Below are 24,133 nucleotides of genomic sequence, written 5' to 3' on the forward strand. Positions count from 1 at the left end.
ACTTACCCAACACCCTCTTTTTGCAAAGTTGAGGACACAAATTTGAAGGTTTCTTCAATCAGCTTTCAAATTGCTGATTAGCTAGTAGGTGCTGTAAGTCACTAAAATACTTGACGCATTATGAAACAACAGAGAGAACATACATAAAAACACCATACGCTGCTTTTCCCCCAAAAAATGGCCACTAAAATAAATACTATTTTTTTTGCTCTTTGTCTCATGGAACAATAGAATAGTTTACATCAAACTACAGAGGACGAGATGCATGGCAGGGCTTACCTAATAGCCACATTTGCTTGCAGATGTGTGAGCTAGATTTAAAGGTTTTATTGATTTATAAATCTATTATAACATAGTGATAGTTGCCAGATTAGTAAATTGCTCTGAAATAGAGGAAATTAGATATGCACTAATTTCAAAGTATTTTAAAATATTGGGAGTAATCTGTTTTCTCAGTCACAAACACAAGTACAAGTATTTTTGCCTTATAACCTTCAATTTTGACTTATAAAGCTTATACAAATTTAGTAATTTCTACTGCTAGAAGATTTTGTCTAAAATTGGCACAAGAAAATAATAATGTCTAACAATTTTATTACAGTATATGGTCAAACAGGCAACATGATGATCAAAATGTGAATTCCCACTACATGATGAACAATAAACAGTAAGAGACAGAAAGAGAAAAGCTCGAAGGATTAATGTCCAAAACCTTTATACAACCTTTTCACTAAAAGAGAAAATTAAAATGTAATTTGTGTTCATACCTGAATTTACATGGTATTTGTTACATAAAATCAAAGTCTGGGAGCAAATTCCATTTTTCCTCTCCTTTAAAAATGAACCAAAGGAAGTGTTCAAGGCCAATAAAGACACTGTGTACACACTGATGATGGAAGAAAAAGTTGAAAACATAAGCAATAATCTAGACTTTAGGGAGCATGTAACAATTTTGAAAATAATAGTATTTGCTTTATTTACTTCTTTCTGCCTCTCAAGTGTGACTCATGAGATGCCTTCTGGGAAACAAGTGATACAGCACCAACACATCAAGCCCTAGCAAAGGCACCAGACCATGGTTAGTGTTTTGAGAACATGAAAGCACAAGAGTCTCTCTCTTCATCTCATCATCCTCTGGCTTCTGTGTATGACTGTCTTTACCTCCAAACATGGATTTCTAGAATTTCAACAATGCCTACCACAAACAGTGCACCCCAGACTTCTTTAACCCTGAAAAGAAAGTTTGTGAATGGGTGGAGAATCTGAAGTGAGAAGTCAATAGCTCCTGGACTGTGCTGGTTTAAAAGGTGGAGGATTAAAGAAAAAATATGGAAAACATATACTGGGAAAATACCACTATTTCTGCCTGTTTCATACACTTTCCTTATTGTCTGGTGCTGGCCAATTTAGAGACAGAACATAGGGCTAGATGGATCTTGTACACTCCTTATACAACCCATGTTATCTTTCAGAATAAGGAGCTAGCAGAATGAAGGACTTTCACAATATTCATTCTATTATTAATTTTCATGGTTCAACCCCTCAAGGTCACTAATTCCACTTTAAAACCTAAAAAAACCACATACTTCATAAGCTTCTACCTTTATGGCTACTCTTCTCAAGTACCTTCAGTGCAGAAGGTATTTGATACAAAGCAAATGCGAATTTGCATTTACAGAGCAAAGTCAAGGGTGATGAGTAGAAAGTTGAGAGGGTCCCAGGACAGCCTCAGCCAGGACTGGACTACAACTACAGCCTGGCAGGATGCCATTGTGTCATGTTTTCCTTTTTCCTATTTTTTTAGTCATATTCCTAAATTCTTGTTTGGTTCTGAGCAAATAAATAAAACCTTAAAAGTGTATTTGAAGAGAGCTGATCAGGAATGTGGAACTGTTTGCTGTGTCCAACACTGGTCTACCAAGTTTCACAAAGAAAAGGAGACAATGTGAATCACATTCAGAAATGGCACAAGTGAACAAATTTCACATTTCCCTAGTGGAGAAAAAAAATACATTCTAGTGCCTGGGGTCCTCCATTATGCATGACAAAAACTAGAAATGAGATAAAAACACCCTACTCCATCAGAAAACAGGGGAAATCCTGAGAGAATAAATGTACACCCAGAAAAATAGATGTGAGGAAGAGAACAGTAGGATTTATACTTTTTTTAATTTCTTGAACAAAATAAAATTGTCTGCAACAAAATGTAATTCAGCAGTTAAGCACCCGTCTATATAAAAGAAAGAACAAGTTTTGTCAGCAGAATGCAATTTGATATGGAACTCTGCATTAGGAATAACTGAATTAATACCTCATAAAAATACCAAACTGATAAAATTTTCCAAGAAGAAAACTCTATGTTTTTACTAATGTATTTAAAATAACTATTCAATAGCAGAACTTCTGTTTACCCATTCACAATCTAAAACCCAACAACATCCTAATTTAAAATTTCATGACATATGTTTTTTCTAAAATGGCAGAAACCGCTTTCAAAATTTCATGCACTTGTGTTGGTAAGTTTCTGAACACTTCTCTGTCACTTAGATATTGTAACTGTGGGGTATTTAGCTCTTCTCTTTTTTTTCACAGATACTGTTTTGCTTCTAGTCTTAACATGTTTTTACAATTTAAACCCTGTACATATAAAAATCACATACCAATTTTGTAACATGTCTATAAAGAATTAATGTACCACAGTTAGTGAACTCAGACTTAGTCTCAGACCTTTTAAGCATGTACAGCCACAAAAGGCTTTTGTATGCTATAGCGATTTTTCTCTGTGAAGTCAGCAGCAAGAAGCCTGTAACCTGCAGCATGTGAATATGCACACACACGGCATTAGAGGACAGGCACTGACACACACCCCCCAGGTGTGAGCGAGCTCCGCACTCTTCCCTGAGAATAAGGTCCCAAAAGCAAGGAGACTTTACTAACCTGCAGCGGTCTCTGTTTCTCACTGCCCTTAGGAGATTTCAGTCCACTTGTCTGTTGCTGTAAAAGCAGCTGCCTTGCTGCCTGGAGTGCCTAAAAGTAAGGAAAAAAAAAAAAGAAAAGTAAATAAATGCGACCAATTCCTCGAAAGAAATCAGTTACTCATTGCTAATTTTAGGTAAAAGTCCAATTGAATGAACAAAATCCCCTCCTATTTGATTTGTATTTGCTAGATTTCAGACTTCAGGGTTTGTTTCTTTTTACTTGAAACATTAAAAAAAATATTCTGAAAGTACATATATAAGACTTCACTAGAATTTATGGATGTACATGAAATCCTGCAGGAAATAAAGTTAATTTGTTTGAAGTGCTTGAAGAGGAAAAATCATAAACTGCATCAATAGCCTCATTTCCACAAGGAACTTGTCTTTGAGTGTTCAACTAAAATGCCCACTCCCTTGCAAATTATCATTCAATTTGCATTTTCGTATTACAATTTGAAGTAAAAGCAAGTAGACTTCAAGTGTTACCAGAAGCTGTAATTAAATTTGACAAATCAACATCAGATTATCTTGAAAGTGAATTAATAAGGATATTCATTGAAGATTAAAAACACTTTTTGTACTTACAATTCAAGGAGAAACCTCTCCTTTGACAAAAAAAAAGAGTACAGTTTTAATGCCAAATAAAAATGAGTGGTTTTAATTTGCATTCTTAGGAAAATCAGAGAACAAAGAAATTATTACTCAACCAACCAGATCAGGCTCAGGGATGACAGTATACCAATCAAAATAGAGGATGTTTTCATTTATTTTACGTTTTCATTTCAACTCAGCCAAATACAGTTAAACATATAAAATGTAAACAAACATTCCACCTACCCAAAGAATGCTAATCTATATTATTTTTCCCTATAAAATGATTTTTTAAATGTCAAACGTTAAGAAGTGGTACTTATTTAGAAATTAAAAAAAAAAAACAAAAACAACAAAATAAACCAAAAAACCTGATTCAAAACATTTCCACTGAAACTACCTGGAGAACTCATTCTTTTTCCCCTTAGAAAAAGACCAGTTATAGCTTTACAATGCATCACACTATTATTTCTCTTATTAAAACCTACTGTAGATGGAATGTACTGCAACAAATGCCATTTGATCAATGTTGCCTAAAATAATAAAGATTCTCAACTGATAAAGAAAGGTACAATTTTGATTAGACTCAAATGAGCTGGTTTTTAAGATAGTTTCTAGTATCCATGACAACAGTTGCTTTGACAAGATGTGCATATGGCATTACACTGCCAGCTGGTGTGAACAATGTTTGAACTACTGCATTGAGATGCTGAGCAAACAGAAAAAGTTGCCACGTCTTAACCCTCAGGGAAGGCAGTCATCCCCTGATCAATTATGAAAAGACAGAGAGAGGGCTGCTACAGTCTGGCTCCAAGCAAGTTTTCTGAGAAGGCAGGCAGACATAGAAAACCAAAGTAAACAAAGTGAATGCACTAGTACCATCTCCTAACAACATTGATTTGTCTCCCCATAGAAGGCCCTGGTACAAAGTTTGCAGAGCAGACTTTTAACATTTGGAGACATTCCCACAACAATCCCTGTATTGTTTCATCAAATTCTCAAGTAATTACAGGTCAGCTACACAAAGAGTGTACATTCCTCTGAACCTAAGCAATGAGACACACAGAACCATCTTCTCTCTCCTAAAAATAAACAAAAGTTAACATATTTAAAAGTGCACTTGAAATATTTTGTTACCAAGGAACCACTAGGTGCAGGATCTCTTCTGTACTCACAGTTTTTGAGCATATCCTAAAGGACAATGTTTCTCTACCCGAGATCAGAGTTAAATGTATCTGTTTATTTCAGGGGCACCAGGATTTGGTCCCAACTTCTTGCACGGCTAAAGCAAAAACAAATTAAAAGCATGAACAGAAGATCTGTGGCAAATTTGTATTCCTTAATCTCTAGTGCTTTCCAAAAGGAAAACTTGAATGGAAGCAAGAGAACTACTGCACTCCTGAATTCATGAGACTGTAGAGGAAAACTAACCTCACCACTTGGGGTGATACTGCTAGGAGAATGAGAGAAGAGATCTGGAGTAAGAGGAAATGGAAAAAAAAACCATAAATATAACAATCTTTTATTTTTGGCAGTTGCAGAAATCCTCATCTTCCTCAGCAGCAGTGTCTTCACATCAATACAATAAAGCAAGCAAGTAAGCATCAAGTAAGGCTGTACATTTACAGTACTTGAAAATTAGAGAATTATAGTCTGCTGTAGCTTAGATTTAATCTAGACTGATTTCAAATTGTGGCTAGCATACTCCTGTGGAATGAGCCTCAGAAAGTATGACTTCCTACAGCTAACTACAAAAAGAGTCACACTTCATGAAAAAGCAAGACAGCACAACAGGATATGCTTGCATAAAAGGCTCTACTACTTAAACTATTTTGATTCATATGTGCTGGTTGGGATATCTCTAAAGGAGTAAAGGCTTATCTTTTAATACAGAATGTCTTATAAATGATGACTACCTGAATACTTCAGTGATCTTATTGTGGCAGTTTAGATTATTGTAAACACAGGAGATAGAAGAAGAACAGAAAACAATTTCAAGAGATCAGAGATGATTTAAAACTCATAAGGAGAAATCACTGTCAGCCTTTGTTCTTAGAGCAGTCATCTTAGGCTATTTTTTTCTCCAAGTGTGGTGCTTAACTTTACATTTTGCTACACGGTAAACAACCTCCCAGAAACACTGTTAATTTCAAAGCATTATTACTGACATTATTCATAAGTGAGGCTACAAAGCATTAGTTGTAAAAATTCATTTGCTGCTATTAAATCCTTGCAAAACAAACTGAAAAATTGAAATTATCTTTAAAAATTCATAGTTTAACATCTACACTTTCAATAAACACCCATCCTATGTATCATTTATAAGTTTTTCTGACAATTACTCGGGATGTAAAAACAGTGTAATGAAGACAAAATAACAGATTCTTATAAATCTGACAAATCAAATTTATGTTGAGTCCCACCTCAAATTAAGTGCAGAAAGAACAGATTCTAGGGCACTCAAAATTGTATCTAGTTCCCAATAACAGTTGTTTCAAATTTAGTAGGAACTTTTCTTTAATTCTCTAAATTAGTAAAACTACCAAAAAAATCCAGTGTAGATAAAAGCAATAAAAAGAACTGAGGATTAGAAATTATTTTAATTACATAAATGAAAATCATTATGATGCTTTAAGTAATGGCTATATAGGAAGGAAAATTTGGGCATATGGTTTCCAGAACTCACTGTGCCTTCTAGTAAAATATTTATTAGGAACACTAGTTCTTAATATTTACTACAAAGCTTTGGCATAGCTAAAACATAAGCAGAACAAAAATGAAAATAATTGCATATAACTCGCACTTTTAAAGTTGATAAATTGTGGTAGAATTTGCCATTTGTTGTCAGTATTACTAGGAGATATAACTTCCTTTAATATTGTATTCCAAACCCTTCTATTTGATCTAAGTGGGATTCAAAATTATTTTTTAACTTTTACCATTTTAATAAAGTGGAAGCTGTCACCTAAAGATGGTAAGCTTATTACTTTGTTTTTTAGAAATTAAATATATGTGTATTTTTAGGAAACAGATGTCATTCTTATCCTTCCTTTAAAACCAGGAATGTTTAACCTATCAGCCTGTTGCATTTGAGACATTAAAATGAAAAATGACATCTATGCCCATTAATATCGTCAATGTATAAACAGCACAGCGTGACACATTCTTGAGAGCTGAAGGCTACAAAATCTCTCTGAAACATAAATAACAAAGCACTCAGAAGGATATTTGATGTTGATATTCATCTCTGAGAAAAACACTGCTGCCTGGGCTTCTTATGAAAATAGATGCAGCCCAAATGGATCTCCTGTAATTGGTTTCAGATAGCGAGGTCAAAAGAAATATGATACAAGAAACTATTATGTGGAACAGGCGAAACAAGAATGTTTATACAGGCACTCCCTATTTATACTGACAAGAGGTGTATACTCTGCAGATAACCAAAACACTTGCCAGAAGTCAACCAGATTCTTTTCTTTCCTAATTCCAAATACCTATTTTATTTTTTACAAATGACTGCATAACCTAACATTCCTGCTGAACGTAAAGTAAGTTTCTGAACATCTAAGTTTCCAAATGGCTGAATATGTCAAACGAGAGTCATCTCTCTGGTAGCACTACGCAACCGAAACATATCAACATGCTAAGCTGGATTTAAGGCCAAAGACTGCTCTGCACTGGCTGAATAACAAGTTAACCAAATGATTACACAGCTACATTTATTATAAAAAACACTTCAGGAGAACCTCTGACCCTTTATAACCTGCTCAAGGCCTATTCTCTGGCTGGCTCCCAACAAGAATCCCAGAATTACCCATAGTTGTACAAAATCCTCAAAAGATAGTGACTGAAAGACAACATTGTTTAACTCTTCCTAATAGCACTCAAATGATATGGATAAACCTCTGTCTCTCACTGATTATGTTTGCCCAGAAAGTTCTCTACTGAATATCACAGTCAGTCAGCACATCAACTTATAATCTTTCCAAATGGAGTAGCAAAGCAGCTAGCACTATTCAAATACTGAATTTAAGATGATCCAACTCCTTTCCAGCAGTAGTCTCTCCAGAAGCCTTAATAGAGAAGGCAAACTCAGTGAAAAACACTCATTTTTTCTCTAAGACACACAAACAAAACTGAGGACAAACGTGCCACACCGGGAAGCCCAGTATGAATTTCTGTATGTAACAGAAGTCCAAGCCACATAACCTGTCTGGTTTCACCTACGAGAGACAGAATGAACAATTTTTACAGTGTTTGCTATAGAAACAGACCAGATAGCTAAGGCTGTTGGCACCTATTTCAAGGAATATGTTACCTAAAAAACCTAGATGTTCCCTAAGAAGGATTTCATTCAATTAACCCAACATCAGACTATGAAAATACTCAAACAAAAAAAAAAGGGTTTTCTGTCTTCTAAATCCAGATCAGGGTGTCTTGCCTAGTAGCAGAAAAGAAACCTGGAAGGGATCGAAATGTTTGAAACCACATTATGCTCCAGCAGAAGAGTCTGTGACACTTTGACACATTACAAGTTCAAGTACTCCTACCACCAGGCTGCTGGACAGGAGGACAATGGTAGTGCCCACTAAAAGGAGTAGTAAACCCAACCCTATAGGGTGGGATTAAGTGAACATTGAATATATTTGAAAACACTTGCTACATTAACACTACAGGAACTTGTACAAATTATTGCCTGGCTCTTGGATCCCTAGGCTGCCCAGCTTTTCCAAGGTGGGGAAAATTCTTCATTTTTTCAGGACAGCCATGTCTAGGGAATTTCAAAATAAAACAGCAGAGCACATTGAAGGTTGGGGGCAAGTAGGAAAAGACACTCTGGATCACAGTTTAACCTATACACTTACATTCCTCAAATCCTTCAGCTCAGAAAACGTATCTCTGGATATGGCTTTCGTTTTCTTGGACTAAAAGCACTTTGGTGTTGGTTGGTTGGCTGTTTAGTGGCAAGGGTGAGGGTGTGTGTGGTTTGTTTTCTTAGGCTGATACTGCCAGTTTCAGTATACTGGGGCTCTGATTTTGATTCAGATTTGTGATCTTCCCTGTTACACAAATGCCACTAGAAGAAATGATCCTCAATCTACCTGAGCTTTTTCTCTATCCTGATGTTATCCAGGACTAATTTTCAGCTGAAGAGAAAAAGTAACAGTAATAAAGTGATAAATGCAACATGAAGTCTTATAATGCTGTTTAATAAAAGGAAATTAATCACATAATTTTCATAAACCTATTTTCAAACAGCAATCTATCAGAGAGAAATTATGCATCTGTAGTTATTGACCTTTCATTTCACCATGACTGATTTGTAATTAGACTAGTTTTGTGAAAAATAATAGTTAATTACCAGATTTTTTTCACTCTAATTGTTTTGTCTTCTTGTTGTTGTTGTTTTGGTTTGGGTTTTTTTTTTGTTTAGTGTCTTCCTTTTTTCTCCTGTGTGAAGGATTCTAAATAAATACAGGGCACTAGGAATTAGCAGTTTACATATTTCATTTTACAAAACCAATTTAGCTTCTCTCCCTATAACCCAATTTAATAGATTCTAAAGACTTCTGCAAAAACAACTCTTTAATTTTCCCTGCCCATTATTTGACTGACCAAGAACTAGGAAAAAACCACCCATACCAGTTACATGCTTCAGTTCCTGGCAGCATCAGCAGGAATGTCTTCCCTGTAGACATAGTCTACATTGGTCATTAGGGCTCCATGTCAGACCACGCATAACATGGTGCCTGACAGCAAATCCAAATGCTTTCTCCAAAGCTCAAACCAGCTGAGGAATGCAAATGTCAAGGGTTAGGAGAGATGGGGGCTCACAACACCAAAGCTGTGCTTGAACCTGACAATCTCCTTTCTTTCAGACCACATGCCTGAACTTAACTTTCCTTTTGTACACACAGAAGCAAACAAGCTACTCTTACTTCTTTCCTACTCCGTCCATTACACTGTGACTGATTGAATTTATCAAATTAAAAAAAACAAAAAACAACAACAAAACAGTACACACATGAAAAGCCAGCAATCCAAGCTCACAAATATTCTGACACTTTTATATTCTTCCATGGGGTGTGATTTTTAAAAGATTGGGACATGTAATAGCTAAACAGAAGAGCTAAACTCTTAGTTCTACAATGAAAAGAATGTGGTAATGGTGGCGCATACCAGATTTTGACATGAAAACTGGTATGATCTATTTCCAAAGAAAGTCTGCTAACTGATATATAAAAGCTATTTAAATGTGCAGGCAAAGGAAAGCAATCAATACAGCTATCACATGAGTGAAACCATAAATTAAAAAATCCTTGGAATTATTATAAATTTATATAATATTATGCATATAGGTAGAACGCATACATAGGCTTTGAAAGGAGTAGGTTAAAAAAAACCCTTCTTTCAAGTCTGTCCATTGTAGACATTCCCTTATCAGCTGTGAAACCTACTTCCAATTAAAGCAGTCAGAAACAAAGTAGTGTTGACTTAGGTAGAATAACAGATGATTTGATAATTTATAAATAAGAAGGGAACTGATGCAAGTTAAATCAAGAGCAGCCCCATGTGTATTAAGATCAAAATTTGGAGCCACTTTGGGAGTGGAAAGAAACAGAGTATCAAAGGAAGCATTGTAACTGTTAGAAGGTTGTTAGAAGGCAAAAGTTTCAACTGATACAAATCTGAAAAGAAATTTTAAAATTAATGACAATGAACTAATAATGGAGATTATTAATCAAATTATTAACAAAAAATCATCACCAAGATATAAACTAAACCAAGAAATTAGATAGATACAAACCAGAAGGAAGCATGCACTCTATTTTGTTCTGGCCAACAGCAAGAGTCCCAGAATAGAACCTCAAGTTTGAGAAGACAAATCTGAGGACTGATTAATTTTGGTAAGTAATACAGAGAGATAAAATAACATGTGAAAAACAAATTCCAAAACAATTTTACCCTAAAATAGCCCTAGCCATTTAGAAGTCAGATGAAATATGTCTATCTTTTCAACTTAGTTTCAATTAAATTACATTCTGCACTCACTGGTAAAGGAGTGCTGACACCAAGTACGAGAAGCACAGATTCCTCATCCAGATACCCTCCTTGCAAGCTATAACCAAAACTACCCGTCAAAGAAAATGGATCTACATGGTACCAAAATTAAATAAAATTACAGTAATTGTACTAATCAAACTCTCTAAACCAATCCAAGTGTGAGAAATTACATATCCATTGAAGAGCCACTGATGAAAAGGGCTCCAAATATTTGAATGATAACAATTTGATTTACCACTGCCCTTACAAATTCATATCCAGAGAAATGAGTGAGACTGTAACCATGAAAGAAAATATTACCAAGATAAGTCATATCAACCTTTTAGTGTATGGGAGGAAGGTATGAAAGCCATTACTGAAATATCCAGTTGATTATCAGTGGAGAAGAAAAAGGTCATGACTGGGTTTCATATTTGATATTATAAATTTAAAGAATGTTTTAAATAGTTTTAATAGTTCTAATTATTGACTTTTAGATCTTACAAGAGCATAATTTAAAGAAATCTTAAATTTAATACATATAGTTGTGATGAAAACCATGCATTGAAGACATTAAAAAAAAACCCTGTCATATTATTACGATAAAAGCAACTGGGATATAAAAATAGAAGTTCCATACAAAACTGATATTTTCTCTACTTTCCTCAACCTTCTAAAGACTCAATTAGTGAAATGTATCCAGCTTGGGACACAATGGTTCAAAGAGGTGGATCATTTTACTAGTAGCCAGATAAAAATGGCAATAATGATGTCAATGAGAAAATCCAACATATGGGATGGCAGAAGACTAATCATAAAAACAGGAATAAACCCCAACCCTAAAGCAGTAACACTCATCAGCAAGTTCTTGCACAGAACAAATTAATTATATCCACGGGAAACGCAAGCAGAAATGGCCTTAAACTGAATCCAAGAAGATTTACTTAAATTTAAGAAGAGACTTTCCAATGGTAGAGTAGTGGAGTAGTACAATAAATTGTGTACATGCTGCAAAATCATTCACGCTGAACTTGTTCAAGAAGCATCTTAAGGAATAGTTAAGAGCACCAATTCTGCTCTGGAACACAGAAGATCTTTAGAAGTGTCTCACAGAACTGTTTTATTTGATTGTGTGGCTCCTGTGAAAGCATGCCAAGTTCGGATTACTGTGATGTCTAACACCTTGCTACATTTCAAATAACACCATGTTCTCATAAACTGAGTATCATGAAGCTCCAGCACGGTTTGTTTCCATGGTGAGCTAACATCAGAGGATCAGCAAGAGCTGCACATAGAGTTGCTCTTTGGAATTTTCTGACCTTGTATGACCACTTTTGTGTTTATGAGACTATCCTTGAAATTTTGGACTGAACTGAGAAATAGTGTATACAGAACAGGAGATGGCTTAGAAATAAATACTCTGTGCCCTAACTGCAGTCAGAGGCCCTGATCAGGATTCTTGTGTCCTCACCTCGAAGTATGGACACAACAGTAGTTGAAAACAATATTTTCTTGTTATTACAATTCTTAGTAGGAACAACAGAGATATGGCTGAAATGGAGAACTAAGAAGGGGAGAGAAAAATATGGTAAGAATGAGGGTCCAAAGCACCACTAGATCATCTTAAGTCAGACATCTCCACAAATAAAAAAAAAAGAGCAAAAACAAACTGACCCATTTTTGGTCATGTTATTAATGAATTAATTTGATCCAAAGTCACTATGTAATCTCAACCACATTAAAAATCAGTCTATATTGCTAAAGGTAAATCAGCTGAACTTAAATCCTACTCTGCATGTTTTTTATTTTTTCTTATGGATATTTTTGTAATGCTTTCTAAAACTTCAGTCAACATAAACTAAACTAACAGGAACATATTCGGTAAAAGATGATTAGAGGAAGAAACAATAAACGTGAATGTAAACAGGCCACGTAACAATAGCCATTTTATTTGCAATCTTTCAAGGCCTTTGAGAAACCATATTTGGGAGACAGAAGTGGAGTTTGGTCTGTAGCTAAAAAACAAACCAGTAAAAACCTGTCTTGATATGAGATAAAGAAGTAAATTATGCAACTAGCAGCCTATTTCTAGACACTAAACTTTTCAATGGTGGCATTGGGCAATAGTTCTGAATGTGCTGAAAACAAAAGGTCTGCTGTAAACTCGTTGGAATAATTCTGAGCACTAAAATCTGGTACTAAGTGTGGACAGTGAGATGCCAGAGGAACCTCTGTTACATGATCACAAATTGCTTTATATATTTATAATAAAACATATAAGTGCCATCTGCACTTGCAGTCTACTCTGACCTGCTTGAATTATTACAATTTCAGCTTTTCTCTTGGACTGCTTATCTATCTTTTATCTTTTTGGTGCATTTTATGATGATCTAGCAGGCATAATCCAACACATAGACCTTTGTCTCTGAAGAATACCAACCTTCAGGTTCTTGCTGTAATTGGCAAGTGTATTGTATGTTTTGAAGGGTAGCCTTAGCAGTCCATGTAGACAGTGCTACTGAGAAAGCATTCTCCACTTCAGGGACTTTTAAGAGTGAGGATTATAAAAAGAGTGAAATGACAAAGAGCTTTAATTTTAAGCTAAAATGCAAGTATAGAGAGACAGGCAAATGTCCTCGGGCTCTTCATTCCAGTTTCAGTCCTTGTGAGGACATCTAGTAGGAAGTATATTCTTTATGATTAGAAACTTGCAGGGATGAAAAAGAAAAGACCTGAAGCTATTAAAATTGTTTTGCAGAAGAGGAATAAAGATATTTTGCAAATCCCAGGGCATTTAGGTGCTGGAGAACTGATAGCAACTGTGCAAGGAATTCCCAAGTAATATGTATGAGCAATGCAACAGGTTAGATATTTGAATTAAAAGGTAGATGTTTCCATCATACTTGATCAAACTCACCCAGGAAAAAAATATGCTTTTTATACTGCCTTGGCATCTACAGTAATCTTCCTAAATAGCAAGATAATCAAGGAATTATAATCATAAATATGCTCGGGGGCATTATCACCTTTAAATGCATTTGTAAAAGCAGACACACCCAGGTATGCTTGTGCCAAACATATGTAATACTTCACATCAGTATTCTGACATCAGACTGTAAAAATTTCCTCTGAACTATGCAGCATATATTACATAATCATGATCACTAATTCACACATGAAAAAAGCTCTTGCGATCTAGTGCATGATCAAAATATGTTGGAAATTAAGTTTAGATATAAATTTTACTCCATCTATTCCATCAACTAGTCTTTACATAAATCAAAATTTAATAATCAGCTTTTATTTTTTCAGTCCTCTGTCATGTCATCAATTTACTATGGTCTAAGCTCAGTCACTAGTCTTCTCTTCTAAAGACAGTCCTCCCTGGACATTGCACAGAGTTGAGATTGCATGTCCTAGAAGTATTTTCCAGATTCTCCTTCCTACAATACTTTCTTCTTCCTTCTTGGTTCTTTTTAAACCTCACCAAACTGTAACTATATTGCATTTTAACTTAATTCACTAGCCAGGATGTAGTGCATCTTCTTTGTGGACATTTATCTATCTTACTAGATCATCACTTCTTCATACCATGAGTTTCAAGTATCACACTTGAAGTATCTTCAAGTATGAAGATACTTGAAGTATCTTCATAAATGAGTTTCAAGATCCACACATGGATCTGTTGCTGACTAGGTATCTCAATACTAGTACAGTGTTACAATCTACAGTAAATTTTAATTTAGCTGTTATTTTAAAAAATGTATGCCTTCTATCAGAGATAGATGTTTTATTTTGCAGGATAAAACACAGATAGTTTCATCTCTGAGATTCGGGAAAAAATACATGACAAACATCATAGTATTGTAGTATTTTTGGTCAGAAGGCCTTGCCTGTTATGAGCAAACCTTCTGGATAATGCCTATTCGTGTACTGCAATTCCCAGAAATCTTGTGCCATAGGACAGTAAACTGAAGAATAAAAACAGAAGAGAAACTATTTTATGTGTGGACTTTGGGATGGTTTTGAAATACTTTTTGGAGCACAGTTTATTGCATAAGGCTTCTGCTGCTACCTGAAGAAAGAGCTGTTGCCAACAGGTGAAACAATCTTTGATTTCAGATGACTGTCAGAGGTTCTCACCCTCTTCTCCAGCAATCCCCACGTTTATTGATAACACTAAGACATGAACCACGCAAGCACTTTCATGTACAGAGTTACAAAAAAATATAGGGAGTGCATTACTAAAAATGGTATGATGACAATATCACTTTTACCAACTCTCTCAGACTTCACCTACACTGAAAACTGGAGAGTGACTGAGAATGTGGTTTTCTGCAGCAGCAAGCTGTGAGTACATCTCTGGGCATTCATTTTTCACCTGTGCTGACCCACGCTCTCCCAAGCTATGCCCTGGCACACTTCTGCAGTCAGACTTTTTCAAGGACCAATTTGACTACGGAATTGGTGCAGCTATCCCATTTTGGGGGACTAAAATGCTTATGAGCTCATGTGTGTCTCACCCTGTCAACTGCTCTGTTTAGTATCCATGTGTTTAATTTACTAGTGAAGATCATGGCTATGTGCTCAAAACAGTTGAGCTAAATGTTGTTTTGAAGCCTCTCTTGGCATAAGCAGCCAGGCTGTGATTTTGGGACGGCTTGTGAAAATGTCAAAGAACCTTCATTTCATATTGGAAGGTTTGAAAAAACAATGTTGTCAAAAACAAGAGCAGCCACTCCAGAGTGGGTGAACCAAGACTCCTTTCATTCTGAACTGCTGCATCCTGAACCTCTCATGGTGTATCTCTGATGAGTTTTAAGTACCAGTTTTATATAGATACCTTATGCATCTGGGATGAGTTCTACTGATGAAAAGTCATAATTTTGACAACAGCCACAGTTTTATGAAAAACAATTATTTCCTTCATTAAAGAAGCAGTGGCAAAACCCCCAAAGAATCCAAAGCATCTGTTTCCAGAGTTACCATCAATCAAATGCACAAAAATAGTACTATATAGTAATTTCTGTAAATACTAATACGATTTATAGTATTTCTCATCCTCAAGTTTAGGCATGTAAGACTGAATATTCAGAGTTATGTAATTTGACAAAGGCTCTAAAATAAGAAAGTTACAGAGCTCAGGTTAGTCACCAGCTCCAAGAGTGCCCCAGATCTCAATGCTGGGACTAAACTCTGTCTGCTACTGGCAAAGGAGCAAGCAGGTTATTCAGCAAAGGTGACTGGGACTCTGGAGCCAGATGACAGAGAGCATTGCAAAGGCTTTGGTGTATCACCAGTGGCATTTGTACAAAAACAAGTGAAAAAAAAGGTTCAACTTCAAGCTCTTAAAGGTTTTTTTTTAAATATTATGAATACTTTTATTTATTTTAAGGATACTATGAAAATGAGATTTTTCAGGAAAAGCATACTGTGAAAATGAAAAGTGAAAGGAATTTATTGAAAAGCAATAAGTAGTACTTTAATCAGCAGTACTTTTCTTTAGATTTTTCTGCATCAGAATTTGTGAAGATTCTGGCCTCTCTGAAGAAAAACTGAATTATCCTTTCATTGATATAAAAGACACAGAGAAAAGGAGAATCACAGAAAAGACTACAAGGACTAAAAACTGTACAATAAGGACAATTTTCAGAATTTTTTTTAAAAGTGCAAAGAGAATAGCATCAAAATAAAAACCATGGAAGTAATGCTGAAGAGAAATTTAATTTCTTCCCAACTAGAATGTGTTTTAAAAGACTCAAATGGTAAGCAGAGTATAAAAATCAGGCCAGCACAATATCATTGAGAATAGATTATTTTAGTGACTAGAGATGATTATGCTACTCAAGAAAAAAATTAATTTTACTTAAACTGACATCCTTAATTTTAAAGGCAAGTGTTTTTCTGACTAGTCTGACACAGTTTAAGTAGTATAGATAGTCTCTCTTTTATAACAAACTTTGGTAGACTCCAAAGTGACCTAATGGCCCTATTCTTTGAAATCTGAACACATGAAATTCACTCAAGCTTTTACATCATCTTGGAACACAAGATATATCAATAGCCCCATTTAAAATTATTTACATGTGAATTAATAGCATTCCAAATTAGACATTTTGCAACAAAGTTAAAGTTCAAAAAAACCCTAAGAGCAATGCCCGCAGGAATTCTCACCTTTATCAATCATCACATGTGTTGGAAGAAGTGATTTCTGAAGTTTTGCCAAATGCAAGTGGTAGGAACCTGAGCATTTGTTTTCCAGGTTGTAGGTTTTTTTCAGGAAAAGTTTTCTTAACATTTCTTCATTTTTGAGAACCACGAGCCTCTGTTGCAACTCCTTATTTAATCTCTGTACTAGAATATATTTTTTTAAGTCTTGCAAATATATTATCTCTTATTATTTATGGCATAGCAGAATTCTGATTTTGGTTCAGATTGGGTTTTTTTTTCCCTAAGTGTCACAAGAAGACAAAACAATACCACCTAAAGGTTCAACAACATAGTTTTAGAAAAATTGAAAATGAAAGATATGGAGGAGAAAGTTTCTATTTGACAGAAAAGAAGGGGATTTAGCAATGTACATTCACACAGTCATAAATAATTGTGTTGTATCTAACCTGTCACAAGCCATATGTATTCACCCACACTGTAATACAGCTTCAGCAAGTTTCCTGAATTTCTCAAGTAAAAATAAGATTTTGGAAACAGAGGTAATTCAGCATTTCACATGACAGCCTTTAATGCATCCTCAAATTCCAATAATTAGTAGGAGCAATCATAGGAAGGTATCTGGTCATGTATCCAGAGTTGCATTTCTGAAACTGTTTTGTATACAGAAAGGAATAAAAGCTTCTGAAAAGCAAAGGAAGAAGGGACAGGTCAAATCTTCGTTAGATTAAATGCTTATAGTTTTAAGTTTTACCATATGTTGGTTGTCCAGAACATTATAAATATAATTGAATACAAAATATCTTTATATGGAGGGGTGTTCAACCAGTACAAATTAGCTGCAATTATATCCTGCCCTGGCTGATTACTATATGTGTTTAACTGTCAGTCTCTCATGTGTACTCACACTGTAGCTAATTTCAAGCAATATCCAAAGGTATACAGATTTCAAACAGATCTTAAACCCTTCAGTCTAGTAAAGAAGAAATGCAAGGTGACAGTGAAATTCAAGGCACAGACAAGCTCCAGTCTTCCATGAGGCACAAGAATGGAGTGTGCAGAGATGTTAATTTGACTGGGGCACCTTCCACCAAGGGCCAACATTTCTGTAGAATCCTCAAGTCAGATCTAAATATTTCTGAACAACACTCCCCCCACTTTTTCTTTTTTTCCCCCTTTCCTTTCTGCTTACTGTTAATGGAAGATGCCAGATGGGTGGTTTTGGAGATTACAATGCAACTTTTTCTATGTTCAGAGAAAGTTCAGTACAGCCAGCTACAGAAGCTAGTACATGCTAGCCTGTCACTGCCTCCTTTAAGGGGTACAAAAGTAATTCTATTTTCATGCCCTTTTGCTCTTCATTTCTTGTACTGATTATGCCAATTAGAGCAGTTGTCTTAGTGATGCAGTCATCTGCCTTCTAGAAATCTTACCTGCCTGTTTATATGCTTGCAGGTACTGACAGCTGCAGGATGAATTTGATACAGATCATATAACTATCCCCAACAATGAGCAAGGAGATAAGCAACAGACGGAGTGGTAAACACCATTGAGTCATTTATACCATTTCTGCCTTAGTGTGCTCTTTTACTGTGGAATACAGACTGCATAAACTTTAAATAAATAAATAAATAAATAAATAAATAAATAAATAAATAAACAAATAAATAAATCTAGAAACTGTATTTAAGGTGGAAGAAATTTTGGATTGTCTTTACTGCAGATATGTGGAACTGTCTTAAATGTGGGGACCAAAGAGAGAACAGTATCTAAGATGCATGATTGCAGATCTGCTAACACAGTATCTAAGTTCTTTGCCTCTAAACCTCATTAGTTTACAAATCATTCTTTTCCAGTGTAGAGAATATCTAGTTCATACACTCTACTTGGTTCCCTGGTGAACAGACCATTTGTTTTCAAACCAAAATCAAATCCTTTATTCTCAAAATCCTAGTCAATGTGACACCCTGAAGAACCTTGTGTATATTTTTTTCTTCTGATCTGTCAGCTTTCCTTTTTTTATTATGGTTGTCTTCTTCCCTGGGTGACTCCAAGGGCTTCCTTACACTGTCCAACATGGTAGCCTCATCTTCACTCCTATTTCTGTTTCACTCAAGAATTTAAAAGTCTTCTCTTAAAACTTTTTGAAACTAATTTCCCAATACTCACCTTAATCTTTCCAAATGTTGTCTTTAGATTTTAAGATTCTTCCTTAGGTTTAAATAAATAAAAGTTAATAAACAAAAAGTCAAAAAATGTTATCAACATGATACATAAGTAAAGTAGATGGATTTAATGATACTTCATTTCTTCTTACCCCTGTTTTTAACTGCTCTCTTCTCCTGTATTTTAATCCCTGCTGAATCTAATTCATATGCTGTGATTAGTATGTTTAGAATAGTCTTACTTTCAGCCTGAAGGGGTTCAAAGATGTTACTGCTTTGTAGTGCAACAGTATTATTTTGCTTACAGTCGTAAGCATTCAGAATTTCTACGAAGTCCCAAATGCAGTATGAGCAGAAACAGTAACAATCAACTGATTTTAAAATATACCATGTCATTTTATATAGAACAGTTACTGCAGTTAAAGCCACTCTTTTCTGTGAATAGAACACACATGAATAACAGAGGGGTTTTACATGCTGTATTATAAGCAGACCTGCATACAAAAGCATTTAACATATAAAGATAAATGAGACCATTGGAAAATAGATTTGCCAGGAAGGAGACGAGGACTCTGTAATAACACTTGGACTAAGTCCATGAAGCCAAATATGCTTTGGATATGGGCTTTGTCTTACAGGCAGAAGGGAAGCTGCCATGTTCAGAGCCCTCTCCACAGTGGAGACCACATTTGCACATAACCGACTTCATCAATCAGAAACATGTCATGTGCAATGCAATGGAGAAATAAAGAATAGACACTAAAGAAAACTGTGCTCTGAACAACAGCAGAGAATGCAGAGAAAGAAATGAGATAAAACAATGCTCCTCATTAGGAGAGAACTGAGTACTCCTTGTTCATTTCCTGAAATACTGAGTATTGTAAAAAGCAATTTTACTACTCATAGAGTAGCACTGACTCACAGGCTTCTACTGGGACATCTCAAAAGATCCTGGTATTGAGAAGAAAGACAGGTAATTTTTATTTTTATGGGCTTTTGTTTGGTTTCTTTTTTATGGTAACAAATTCTATACTTTTAAAAATTTGCTTGAAAATTTTTTTAGGAGAATCCTAAACAGGGCAATGCAAAAATCTGTTCACTCTGAAAAATGGCCATCGTCTTCAAGACTAGCTGCAGCTTGCCCTTTGTGCTTTGAGACTGAGAATTCAAAAATGCAGACCTACAATAGCCAAGCTGCCCCTTTTTATCTGGAGGCTTTAGGTATCCCCCAAGATTTTTATATAAATGTAGTGCACTCTGGTTTACATTAGAAAAGGAAACATTTATCTTATCACATTGATATCGGCTCAGTACAATATTACATTCTGGAATAAGAAAATATTGCAACTTTTCTTGAAAAGGTCAAGAGGTACTGTTTATCTTCAGGGCATAATGAATTACATCGTATTTCCTCCCCAAGAACACTGAGAGAATGGAATATGTTTTGACGCACAATGCACAACTCAGGGCTTTGTGATTGTAGGTGGAATAACAAACAAAGCTGTATTGGAATACTTCAAGCTTCAAAATTCTGTATAAATACAAATCTGTGTGAGAAACCTGGCTAACAAGTAGTGCTATTGTTACTAAAAAAATATGTGTGACAGTTCTAATAAGGCATGACCTTCAAATCTCTTCAACCCCTTAACTGCATCCTAAATTCAAGTTTACTTACTTATATTACATGTTAAACTTTATAGCTGTTCAGCTAGGTAATGCAACAGACACAAGTTCCTAGTGTCCAATTTCATAGTTAGAACACATATTTTTATTCATGAAAATCCCATTTTCTCTCATGTTTGCTTGGTTTATGCTGCAAGGATCCCACCCTCAATTCACTGTTATTAATTGCTAAATACTGCCCACTTTTCTGAAGAAATGTTTCCAGTTAGGTTTCATAATGAAAAGAAAAAGAAAAAAAAAAAAAAAAGAAAATGCTATGATAGCTGAATCTGAAATCCCAATAAGAGAGACTTGCACCTCCTCATATTTTCTGTACCAGGACCAGTGACCAGTAAATGGAAATTTTAGCAGAAAATCTATGATGATACTTACAAGCAAAAAATATTTTTCCTACAGAAAACAACCAAACCATAACCAATGTTTTATACAACCTCATCTTTCAACAGCTCATCTATTGTACCGATAGGAAATAATATGTGACTTAGTCCTGAATATTAATTTTTCACAACAAGTGAGAAATTGAATTAACAAATGAACAAGAGTTTGTGGAAAAAAAGATGATAATTAAACTAGGGAGTAATGGCAGCACAATATATTTGAAAAATCTCTACCGCTCTGCAAATTTCCTTTTGCAATCATATTTTGCTTATTGTATTAAGAAATTAGCAGAATGCTGATGGAGATGGGAGCAGTAATCTGGAAGGGATACATGTGTATCAGCATATCCCTTTTCTTCTGTCACAGCAGGGCTGGTTGGTTACTATCTACTAGCCAAGATTGCTGCAAGGAGCTTTTCCTTACTCTGTCCAGTTGAAACTCAAAACAGTGATCAGAGTGGTCAGCTTTTACTTTACCGCTTAATACAGGAAAGAAGTACTCACCGAGCTGAAAGTCGTCTCAGATGGCAAGTGAGAGCTAACAGCACCAGCTCTTTTAATCTGTTCATTCAACACAAGAACTCACATTTCAATTTATTCTGCCATGAGATCTTGAAACACACAGTGGTCAAAGAAGAATCAGTAGGCAGGGGGTGCTCTAACACATACTATAGATCTTTGTCAATGTGGAAAAAAAAATGAAAGAGACAAACCTGGAAATGTGTGGAGACACACCTAGACTAAATATTCAGGACAGTCAGGGAAACCGTTAACTTCAATTCAGAAAAGGGGTGAGAAATAGAGAAGTGAATACAGAAATCTTCCTAGCTGTGGGCACAATAAGAAATGAAGATCAATATGAACTGCATCACTTGAGGGCACTAAGCCTCTATCAGACCTACAAACAGAAATGCCACATCAGTGACAACAGCTGAACAGCTTCAATGGCAAGATCAGGCAAGATCTCAATATCAAAGTAGCTATCTGAAATAAAGTAGCTTAATAGACTGAGCTTGAAGCTATGTCGTGTGGGAGAAAAATCACAGATAGATCAATTTTCCAATGAATATGTTAAACACAGATGTTTATGGAGTAAATCAAAGCTTCATTTTTTAGATAAGAACGCTTACCCCATGATAAAGAAAAAGGGAAAAGAAACAAGAAAAGGAAATATATTACTGTAAGTAATAAAGAAATATGAACTGGAGTGTAATATCATGGATCTCATCATTATGGGAGGTGGAGATATGAACAAACTGAATAAACAGACAGTGTTGGGATCATAGAGTTGTTCAGCAAACAGTCTGTTTGGAATATTATTTGGGTCCGCCCTGTCATCTATGGACATTATGTAGCTGTTAGAAGAAAGCAAAGTGAAATTAAAAGACAATTTATATTCAAAAACTTCTGAATGAATTCTTCATAAATTCTTTAATTTTCTGGTAAAAGTTTTCTTTCCGCTGTTTTTCCTAATGGAACAAAAGTTAAATTGTATCAAATCATTTAAAGTATCATCAAAGATATCAAAAGATTTTTTTCAGAAAAACAAAACAAAACCTATTTTCATCAAATTTCAAGATAGTGACCATGGCTGCCTCTCTCCAAAACTGCAATGAACAAAACACACAGAAAACCCTCGGGCTTTCTTTCCAAAGTATTCTTAGATTCTTAAAATACATCACAACCAAAGCAAAAAAACAACAAAAAAAATTACAGACTTACAGAATGGATAGATTTTAATAGGACACTTAAGTTTCAATAACTTACTATCAGATTAATGATAAATATTAATAGCCCTGAATAGAGCTATGCCTAGTTCTGCCAGTTGGCTCCTAAGTGAATTTTGAAGCAGAATTGCAGAGTTTTTGATCAAAGTAATACTCCTAAGAGTGCTTAGCATACTTAAAATACTTTAAATTCATATCAAATTACCTTTCAAGTCCAAACTGCTAAAACAGTAAGATAAAATACTAAATATAATATAAAGCAAAAATGAAATAATATAACCCATAATTCCCACATGTTTTGGCAAGTTCTATAATTTGTCCCTTACTATTTAGGAAAAAAAATCATGTAAGAGGATAGCTCTGTTTTCCACACCATTTAAGACAAACACCCTTGACTGTAAAATTAAATGACGTTTTCTACTTTGATTTTTTACATTTTATCTGACTTTTCTGCATCTTACTTATTAGGTTCTACCAACGGTTTTCTGTTGGAGTTTTTTGAGTCATTTGGCCACAGATTTCTCACTGGATTTTTACAATGAAAGTGCATAAACAAATTTTAAATACAAAGTTAGGAATTGTTTCTTCATACTCTTTGTGTGTGTACCAACATTGGATAACAGTGTTGGTACATTACAGTAATTCAGACCAGCTGAAAGGACTGCCTGTATCTCAGTAAGTCAGGTTACCATGCTCAGGTTCCTCTGAGAAGGAACTGAGGATATCCCTGGACTTGCTGGGCATTTTAGATTTAACACTTGGCCTCTCAGAGCAGTTTTCATCTTTTAAAACTCTTTTTTGGCTTTAAGGAACATTTCTGAAGGGCTTGGCTAGCTCCAGGCACTTAACCCTGGTTTGCACTTGCAGTGCACCAAAGGCTGTGGCTTCCAGCTAGGAAGTCACTGACTGACTGACAAAGAGACACAATATCTGGCACAGTACAGGGAGTACAGACTGAAAGTGTATCCTTGATGCACTCTGCACATTTTGAAAAAAAAACTAGGAGAAAGAAGATACTGTCTGAGGTTCTGAGAAAATTTTGGATCCCAGCCTAAGAAGCAGAAGAGGCATTGATTGAGAAGAACAACAAAGATATGGACAAAAATTGATTTTGTGATCATTATGCAATTATTTCCAACCTGTAGGAGGGAGAGATGAAGCAATTAGTGGCCATCCTTGGGAAGGGAGAAATAAAAAAAGGCCCTTTCTGCCTTGAGGAATCTTTCACATCTCATTCACATCACAGTGACTGTGGGAAGTTACGGTTAGCCCTCATAGCACTTTTCTGATCATTCGTCTATGTGCAAAAAATATTTGATATTTTGGGCCATTCTTCTCCTCTATTGCCAAAAACCCCTCTTCTCCTTCAAACTGAAGTTTGTCTATTAAGCCTCAGGTAG

The 24,133-nt window shown here is 35.3% G+C and overlaps 1 protein-coding gene across 20 annotated transcripts in view; it reads right to left on the reverse strand.

The window, feature by feature from the left end:
* FOXP2 (forkhead box P2) overlaps nt 1-24,133 on the reverse strand; it is a 396,471-nt gene that overhangs the window by 116,993 nt on the left and 255,345 nt on the right. For all 20 annotated transcript variants that reach the window (XM_072917768.1, XM_072917737.1, XM_072917785.1 and 17 more), the window contains 1 exon segment: nt 2,938-3,027. In XM_072917768.1, coding sequence (XP_072773869.1) covers nt 2,938-3,027 — 90 coding nt within the window.

The sequence above is a fragment of the Taeniopygia guttata genome, chromosome 1A (genome assembly GCF_048771995.1).
Source record: "Taeniopygia guttata chromosome 1A, bTaeGut7.mat, whole genome shotgun sequence".
Taxonomy (NCBI): domain Eukaryota; kingdom Metazoa; phylum Chordata; class Aves; order Passeriformes; family Estrildidae; genus Taeniopygia; species Taeniopygia guttata.